General features: G+C 49.2%; 1 protein-coding gene across 3 annotated transcripts in view; it reads right to left on the reverse strand.

Moving 5' to 3' along the window:
- The window catches only part of LOC105905363 (nuclear factor of activated T-cells, cytoplasmic 1), a 69663-nt gene that overhangs the window by 19696 nt on the left and 39967 nt on the right, over positions 1-10000 (reverse strand). For 2 of the 3 annotated variants that reach the window (XM_012833360.3, XM_031576572.2), the window contains exons 8-9: positions 9684-9816; positions 1326-1925 (exon numbers count right to left, since the gene is read on the reverse strand). In XM_012833360.3, coding sequence (XP_012688814.2) covers positions 1326-1925; positions 9684-9816 — 733 coding nt within the window. Of the gene's footprint in view, positions 1-1325; positions 1926-9309; positions 9817-10000 lie in introns of those variants that run through there. The other variant, XM_042709172.1, reaches the window with a different exon arrangement.

Consider the following 10000-nt stretch of genomic DNA (forward strand, 5'->3'; position numbering starts at 1 on the left):
GTGAGTCAACCGGACAAAGGCTGCACGGGAAGAGTGACGTCCCCCAGTTGAGTGGGGACCTTCTCTCGTACCCCCTTAAAGGATGTAGCCCCCCATAGCATGTTTTGGCAGCGTGCAGAGGATGCATAGCCCACTTTTATTGCCCTCAAAACTCACCAGTTATTTTGGCTCAAACATTTTGAGTGCGCTTGAGTTGGCGGGGGATGACCAGAGGGCGAGAGTTTCCTCACTGGCAGGCATGAACAATTATGAGGGGAATGTGGCAATGAGAGGAAGAGATTGTTATGTGTGTGTGTATGTGTGTGTGTGTGTGTGTGTGTGTGAGGGGTGAACACGCAGCACACACACATGTTCCCATGGGCGTTGGCAACCCTGTGATCACAGTGGGGGCTCAAGGGACCCCCCCCCACCCCCACCCCACCCCGACCTGCTCAACCCCAGAGCTCTCCCCCGATGACGACAGCTGCGATGCAGACCCTCTGGAGGGAAAACAAGCAAAAACAAAGAACCTCCTGCCTTTCGCTACGCTCTGTCGATCTCTTGCTCTCTACATCCCCTCGAATGAAATGCCAGTGAGAGGAGGGGAGGGGAGGGAGAAAAAAAAAAGCGAAATCAAGCCCTGTCCCTCTCAGGAAAACGCTACCCATTGTTTTGTTTCCTTCATTAGTCCTTGTGTCAACAGTTGGGCCCGACACGCGTGTGCCACTGTTTGTGTTCGGCCGCTCCAAGCCTGACCTTGTGGCGTTCTGCTGTTTTGACAGATTGTTTGAAATCCCACTGCGGTCATTTACAGGCAAAAAATGGTAAGTATTCATAGCAACAAAGCAAACAGTGCTTCACCTGTCATGGCTTTTAACGATTACAGTTTTTGTCGGTGCTCAATAAAAGTAAAATAAAAGTGCCTGGGCGGGGTGCGGTATTTAAGAAATCAAGGCAAATGTTACGTTGGAACTTTATGGGATGAATTCCCCTGCCACCATGTCAGTGAGACCTGATCTGGGACCTGACCAGTGAGATATTATGAGATGAGTTCGATCAGTAAGAGTGAGCAAAGTGGCGAATGTTGTTGCTGTCTAAAAGTTTGTCGAAATTGTCAAATAGACGAATAGATGACTTTGATATGTGTGTTACATGCAAATGTGAAATGGAGGCAATGTGGCACGTGTGTTTATCTGCTACTCACCACCCCCCACGTAGGAGTGAGATACGTGGTGTATGTTGGCTGTCTTTTGCTAAAAGTTGCTTGTTTGTCAAGAGCGACATTTTTTGCAACTGTCAAATAGAAGCACTTTGGCATGTGTGTTCATCTACTGCTGTCGACTCACCATCATCCAGGTACATCTGGTCCAGCTCCTGGGGCTCCTTCTTGACAGTGACAGCAAGGGAAGGGGGGCTGTCGGGAGGAGTGCCCTGGGTCTGACCGGGGCTGAAGGGGCTCTCCGTGGTGGCCGTGCCCGGGGTGGAGGGATGGGAGGCCGGGGAGGAAGAGGGGCTGCTGTCGGGGTAGAGGGGGTGCGGAGGTGGGTTGTAGCTGGGGCTGGCCAAGTGCGGACTGCCCTGGGAGTGGAGGAGGGTCAGGGACGGGTGGTGGTCCGGCGAGCCGGGCAGACCCAGGGACCCGCGGCTGGCCGTCTCCTGCAAGGGCACGGGGTGGTGTGTGGGGCTACTGGGAAGGCACTTGGGGTAGGCCACGACGGGGGAGAGGTCGTGCAGCTTGGGGCTGGAACTGGGCGACGACGAGGCGGGCATGGTGGCGTGACGCTGCGGGCAGGACGGGTACCCGCTCACCAGACAGACGTCGGCCTCCCCCAACGGCATCATGGGGGTCAGTCTCTGCTGGCCGTAATAGGATTTGGAATGCATTGACATCACAGGTGGCCCCTGGGATTCGTAGTCGTCATTCGGTTCTGTCTTAACCAAAGGGACTGAAAGGGAGAAAAGACAAAACAAAAAAAAAAAAAAAAAGAAAAGAGAGAAAAAAAGAGAGAGAAAACAGAGGGCAGGTCTTAATAAAAACGTGCTGGAGGTCCACGTGGCCGAGGCCAGTGAGTAAGAAGTGAATAACAGGAGTTAGTGAGAGGGGATTGTGGCTAGGATACCCTGCCACCAGCCAAACAAACAAGCAGCCGTGAATGGGTCTCTGTGTCAGTGTCTGTGCAACACTCCCACCCAGCTGAGCAAAAAAAGAAAGAAAAGAAAAAGAAAGGGGAAAAAAAAAGACAAAAAAAAAGAGAAAAGAAAAAAAAAAAACAGATGAGTCATCAGAGTGGAGGACCACAGCTGGCTCTAATAATGAACAGGCCCTATTTTCTTTGGATTCTCCCTCAGCTCTGATAGCCTATAAAAGAGCATTTTAAAACAGCGAGCTGCTGTAGAAGCCTTAGACCCCAAGGGCTCCATGCGTTCACAGTAATTGTTGCTTTCAAGACAAAAGTGAGTGAGAAGAGAGAGAGGGAGGGACAGAGAGAGAAAGAGACAGAGACAGAGAAAGAGAGATAAAGAGAGAGAGAGGGTTGAAATAAAGAGACAAAAAATTAAAAGAAAAAAGAAAGAAAGGAAAGAAAGAGAGAGAGAGAAAAAGAAAGAATGAGGGAGAGAAAAAAAAAGATGGGAAAGACAAATAGAGGGATGATTCGATTTTGATTGGATACTTATTGCTTCTTCAAGGGGTTCACTGTGCCTGTGGTTTCAGAAGCCCCGACGTGGCTTTAATGGGGTGGGCGCAATGACCTTATCTGGCTCACGCTGCCAGCCTTGGTCGAAATAAACCTCCATTTTGAGTGCATTCCTGTAATTTACTGATTAGTTTAGATTACTTCAGACTGACAATGATCATCGGTTTCCTGCGCATCATCAAGATCGGTTTTCATGGGGGAGACATGACTCAACGTGGCACGCTGTTTATGTGAGACTTAAACACAGCTTATCCTTTAAAACATACAGAGACAAGACTTAAACACTGAGGGGAGGTCAAAACACGTGCGCAACTCTATTCCAACAATGAAGCCGTTTCTCTGAGCAGTTTCTCGCAAATAACACTAACTCCAACCAGAATAAGCCAGCATTGCATTTAACTCTTCAATCTTCAATATTCAACTAAAACAAAGTATGCTAAGAGTAGATCATATATTAGGTTCAAAAATGTATACTCCCATGGACACAGTCTGCGCATGGTGCGCACTTTGGAGACACCCATGTACACGTCCGTGCCCGCAGAAGCCCTTAGGAAATAGGTCACTCACGGTAAAAGTGGCCCTTTAACAACATGCTTTAATATATGGCGAATGTTGAAGTGTGTGTTATCATATCTATTCAGTGGTTACACTGCTTTAACACACACTCACACACACTCTGAGGGTGGGTGTTGATGAGGCTCACCCACTGGGAGTGGAATGTGCGTCACTCCAGCATGCCTTAGGTGGGATGGGAGAGTGAGGCTGAGATTCCCCCTGGAGGACCCAGGTGGTGCCCGCCTAGAATGTTGCCAGGACCCCGGAGGGATCTCCAGCAGACACCTTGGTGTGGTCCACATGGGGGTTACACCTCACTGTACCTCAGCGCCCACAAAGTTCACAATACACCAGGCCCTCTCTGTCTTACCCCCAGCACACAACCTGACAGACCTAGTCTTTTGCATCTCTGTCCAGCTTTGTTTGTCCAGCAAATTCTCTTCTGCATTAAATCTAGTATGTTCTAGTATAATTGATGAACCATTATGACAGCACACTATCAGTCAGAGAAATGTCTGAGGCATATTTTACCTGTAGAAAAATGTCTGCCCTCAGTGCAGTGCAAGTGGATGCATGTCATGTGTCCTCTAGTAGACCCTGTGCACTTTTTTATCAGGAGTGTTGTCCTCATAGAGGGCATTTTCACAAGTGGCTGTTCTCCCGTCTCTCCGGCCCTAAATCTCAACTGGTTTACTGTACCTTTTTCCCTTTAATTTTTCGTTCCTTTTTCCCTCACACACTCACACACACACTCACACACTCACACACACACTTCGGAGGGCCTCTGGGTGACAACAGGCAGCCCTCCAGCACTCTCTATGTCTCTCTGTCTGTCTGTCTGTCTGTCTGTCTGTCTGTCTGTCTGTCTGTCTGTCTGTCTGTCTGTCTCTCCTGCCTGCATGCACGACAGAGAGAAGATTCACCCTGTCAGTCTCATCCCCAGCTGGCTCCCATTTCCTCCCCAAACTGCGCTCGCGCGTGTTATGGCCCACAGACAGTTTACGCTCTGCACATGTTTTTTCCCCTCCTTTCACTCCCCCCTCTCTATCCCTCTCTCTCTCTGTCTTTTTCTATCTCTCTCTCTTTAACTCTTTTTCTCCATCGCTCTCCCCTCTAGGCCCGTGTCTGTCGGCTCACATTAAAGTAATCAGGCCTGATCTGGGTATATACTGAGTGCTGGCTTCCTCTCTGGAGGGCGGGGTAAGATGAGCGGTGTGTGTGTGTGGGCGGGGGAAGGGGGCGCGGCAGGTTGTCGCGTGAGGAAGAGAGCACCATGTGCCGCCGCCGCCGCCGCCGGGGCTGCTGGGAGTCGCGGGGCACCTTCTGTTCGGACTATCAGCGATGGTGGCGCCCCTTCTCCACTTACTCCATAAAGGGCCGGCTCTCTCTCCCTCAGCCTGGCTTTTTTTAATGGCTCCCTCATGTTGGACGGAGAGCAGAGGAGGGGACGCCGCGTCGATCCGAGGGCCCCCGTTTATTCACACCCACTTACACGGAGGAGGATATTATCAGGAGATCGGTCGCCAACACACAGAGCGCAAACACAAATAGAGCCAAGCTGCATGAGATGAAAGGTCATAAACACATTTCGCCATCACTGACACAAAGCCTCATCATTGGGTCTGTTTCTGGAAAGCATCTTCCAACGCCCTACTGACAAATAACATGAAATCTGATGTAACTGCATTGCACACCCAGTGTCGTATCAATGTGAATCAAGTGACGATGAGAGTCAGATATAGCTTGGTTTTTTTTTTTAAACGGGATCCTTGCTTTATACATGAAGCGTATTAGGAGGGAGATGCTAGGCAGGATCCTGAATGTCATGGCTACTGCGTCACGAGCCAGGTTTTTGGATGAGATGGAGACTTAGAGACACATGGAGGAGCAGGTGGTGCTTAATCAAGTTTTGAGAGGCTGGACATGCACTCATAGCCTCCCTACCTGGGCTCAATCTGGTGACACACTGGGGACGACTTGGGGCGCGCGTCTGTCTGTCACTACCCCTCCCTGAAATTAGGACCAGCTCCCATGTCCTGGACAGACAATGCCAAAAAACAGGCACACACACACACACACACACACACACACACACACACACACACACACACACACACACACACACACACACACACACACACACACACTACACAAGCATATGCCCAACTGAATCTAAACACAAACAAACACACACACACACACAAACAGACACACACATACACACACCCACACACACACACACACACACACACACACACAACAGAAGCATTTGCACAAAAGAAACACGGAACAGAAACTAAACACAAATACACACACACACACACAAACCCACACACGCACACACACATACACACAAACCCACACTACTGACATATGTATATAGCCAACACCTCGGCATGCCTTGACTGCTCTCCAAAACTGGCACATGTTGGGTGTCTAAAAATGGCCTGGGTCACGGTCAGGTGACATTTCACGAGACGTGTCGGCACATCACGCCACGTCCACGTCACAATGGTGAGTGGGAAGCCCGTGCGGCTCCACTCACGCCCGTGCCTTCCTCCGGAGCCCGGCTGTTGCGGTGCCACCGGGCCAGGAGGCTTGGTGCTAGGGTAAATAAACCGGCTGGTGAACGGCTCTCCATTGTTTTCTGTCTGGCACGGTACCTCACCACCGGTTCTCCGACCACAAGCCGTAGGATCAAGCGTCAACCGCCGACGGTGTTATTAATAGAACACGATATTGCGAAGAAATCTTCAAAACGCCTTGTAAAAACAAGGGGATTCCGAGAACTGACTTCAGCCCCGGCCCTATTAGAGCCAACACTCTTTAAGCGCTTGTTGTTTCATGTGGCCAAGGCAAGAATGTTTCTCGTTGCGAGAGGGAAGAAAGTAAAAAAAAAAAAGAAAAGAGAATGACACGTCATGATTTTACTCACGCAAGAGTTGCTGGACGCGCGATCGGAAAAGTAACGCTAGCACAGGGAGCTTGCGGGGGGAAAGGACACTGTAGACTGGGAGCAAACCCGATCCTCTGTTGATTCAGACAAAACAAAAGTCACCCAAACCACAATTGCTCCTAATATACCCCTCTTACCGAAACCAGATATGCAAGACAGACGTTCTGATCAGAATCTGACTGAAGTGCACTCATCAGTTGTTTTTAACAATAATCATTTTGAAGTGTCTACCCTAAGTGTACACTCGTGCACTAGCCGCTAGGCTTTAAAGCTGTGCGCACTATGAAGGGGAACGAACAGTACTACCTTATTAGCCTTTAAAGCTGTGTGCACTATGAAGGGGAACACACAGTACAACATTATGTGTTTTGATGATACACATGAGGGCCACGAGTGGAAAGAAAAAAGAAAAGAAAAAAACATCGGTCGTTTTTTTTTCAGTACCTGCAGCTGACCAGAACAAGTTTATTTTGTCCTTCTGCTTTTTTCTCTGCCTCCGCAGCTTTAAAGCGGGGGAGCTATTTCAAGCCGTTTGTTTTTTTTAATATAGACTGTGTCTTTCTTTTTTTAACTCCTCAGGCAGACGCTCGAGTGTGAATGAGATGTGCTTGAGTAGTGTCAACAACCACGGTAGAGATGGAGTGGTGCTGTGAGGAGATGGGGGCCCAGTCGGGCTGGTGAGGGCGGACGTGTTGACAAAGACTGCGCTCGGACCTGACCCATATTACATGTCACAGAGCAGCCTTTTTGTTAACACTTTCATTCAGACCGCTCGCTCTCTCTCTCTCTCTCTCTCTCTCTCACACACACACACATACACTGCATCTCTCTTCCTTTCTCATACACATACACACCCATACCTACATACTCTCTCTTCACACACACACACACACACACACACTCACAACCACAAACACTGTTTCTGTCTAAGACAAGCCTGCCTTTTTTTTTCCGACGCAGATCACACTGCTATCACTGGCATTGTTATTAGTTAGAATCTGTTTGGCCCTGATGACAGCCATCTCTGGTTGCGCATGTCAAAACCGTCTTCATTTCCTATACCCGGTTCTTTTGATACGTTGTGTTGGCCTAAGGCCATAAACGTTGTGAAATGATGCAGAGCATATGTATGTATGGTATGTCAGAGCAGACCTCTACATAAGATAAGCAGAGGTGAAATAAGAGAGACCAAAAAGTGAGTGACCCTTTTGACGGTCTTTATCTTACAATAGAATTTCTGTTCCTCATGTTGTAACAGGCAAAATACTGTGCATGCTGTGGGGAGAAAGAAATAAATAAACGGTTGGAGCAGAACCATTTAGTCACACCCTGCCACATAAACACACAATACACTACCAGGGTTGCCCAAAGGTAAAATTAGATCATGATGCTTCAATTTACTGTCTAACTGCTGTAATTAGGGGTCCAGTAAACTGGCACCATGTCTATTCGGAAGGGTGAATAGGTACAGCATTTTGAGAGAGAGATTAAATATATGCACAGCAGTGATTCACTCTACGTGTGGTCGGTGACTTGTGTGTTTTATGTGTCTAGGGTTAGAGGAACAGCTATTTATTCTCCGCGATGAGCAACGACCTGAGGCTGCACGTACACAGCGGTGTGGTGCATCACAGCGCGGACCTTGTGTGCAGCAGTGGTCCTCGAAGGGCTGGGCCGTCCGTGTCAAGTCAAGTCTGCGCTGGTTGAACACGACCCAGAATTCCCTGCGTAAACCGCACAAAAATAGGGCGGCTGTGTCCCCCTGCCCTCCCGTGTGGATGAGTCTCGGACACGGTGATGTCTCGAGTCACGGTTTGCCTCACGTGGCAGCTTTCGAAACCCAGCTGGAGCATCGTTCGAGTGTCGTTTGAGTGTCGTTTTGAGTGTCGTTCGTATCTAATCACAGCTAGTGTTTGAACGATGTTAAGTGTTGACCTCCCAGTGGACCCCAGAGCAGCCTCTGCTTTTCTTGGCTTGACATAAAATGCTAGTTTAACGGGGGGGGGCGGGAGACAATGGGGCCGAGGTCTATGAGGCACATCAGAGGTCATGACCTGACCTAGCCAGCTGTGCTGAACTCTCACTTTATGACTGCCAACCTGTGAATGCCGGGACGACGGGTGAGAAGACAGAGCGCTTCACAAAAAGAAAGGAAGAAAAAGAGATAGAGAAGAAAAGAGAGAAAAGAAAGTGCCCCAGGTCCATGGGCTTCAGGGACTTCTCCTCACAGACCTGGGAGAAGCTGGCTTGTGACTGGCACCAAAGGCACTGCTATTTCTCCAGTCTCCCTTTTCCAAAAATCAGAGAGTATCTTGCATGTTAACATTAGGTCTCTCTCTCTCTCTCTCTCTCTCTTTCTCTCTCTTTCTCTCTCTGTTCCCGCAGTCCAGGGGAATTCCAGAGTGAAGTGCCATCCATTGGAGAAGTGGAGGCTAAAAGTGGAGTGTGGCTAACGATTGGGAAGTCACCCCGCCGGGCCTTCAGGTTCCGACACGCATCGGGGGAACCGCGAGAGGAAGAGACACAAGTATAGAGGAGGAGAGAGGAGCAAAGAAAAGAAATAGACAGAGAGAGAGAGAGATAGAGAGAGAGAGAGAGAGAGAGAGAGAGAGAGAGGCATGGAGCGGTGAGGTGTGAGAGCTAGGGCAGCAGGGTTGACTCCTTCAAAAAGTCAACAAAGCCCCAAGGCCCTGTCAATCAGGGGGAGCACACACCTCAGCAGTGAAAAATGCCATACTGTAGTGGCGCAACCAAACAAACACAGCTCACATCCCTCACGCTTGGCCCAGCTCCTTCCTGCCCGCGTGACTCCAGCGGATTGGGCTCATTGTTTAAGGTTGAAAGGGGTTATCCTTATCGAAGCAAAGAAAACAGACCAAGCAAGCAACCAGTGTGGACCCGCCAGGGGTAGGTTAAGTGCTGAGACCCAGGGTGGGTATTAAGGAGATGAATCTCTCTGTAAGTATCGTATAATTGTTGTAGCATTACTCTTATCATACTGGATATACTTCACAGGAGTGTTGAAAGGCTCGCCTTTGACATGCTTGCCATTACTGAGAAACGTTTAAACACATTTAAGACATTTATATAACACAATCTCGTGTAAAAAGACGCTCTCTCCCAATGTGATGTAAAAAGTACAGGTATACATTTGGATTTCTCCAGCCTATGTGTGCCCTTGGAATCACTGTGTGATCTTAGTGTTGATGAGCTGCAGGAACACAGATACACAGATGGAGATTTGTCTCTTTGTCTCAGACTAGCTGAATTAGGGGCTCATGGAGACAGGACATGGAGGTGTATGGAGGAGACAGGGTTACTGTTGGGGGACAGGACATATGGGGGGGGGGAGGAGAGAAAGGTTCTGAGGAGCTCTGAGGAGACAGGGTTACTGTTGGGAGACAGGACATGGAGGTGGGTGGAGGAGACAGGGTTACTGTTGGGAGACAGGACATGGAGGTGGGTGAAGGAGAAGGGATCTGAGGAGACATGGTTACCGTTAGGAGACAGGTAGGTGAAGCGCTGGTACTGGCTCCTCTTCCTCTTGCCGTTGCACACGTAGAAGTTGACCTGCACGGGACTGGATATCCTCTGGTTGCGATAGGGAGGGATCTCCACCACCAGCGAGCACTGTGACCAAGAAACAAGACCACAGCTCTGTGTTAGCTCAGCGGATGGAGACAGTGAGGGTTTGTGTATGACAGGATGAGGAGATGAGGATTAGAAAGAGTAACAGAGAGAGAAAGAGAGAGAGAGAGTCTGCATTTAAGGAGATATATTTATCTTCAGAGTTTGACAGCAACGTCATACGTAG

Source organism: Clupea harengus, chromosome 11 (assembly GCF_900700415.2).
Source record: "Clupea harengus chromosome 11, Ch_v2.0.2, whole genome shotgun sequence".
NCBI classification, from domain to species: Eukaryota; Metazoa; Chordata; class Actinopteri; order Clupeiformes; family Clupeidae; genus Clupea; species Clupea harengus.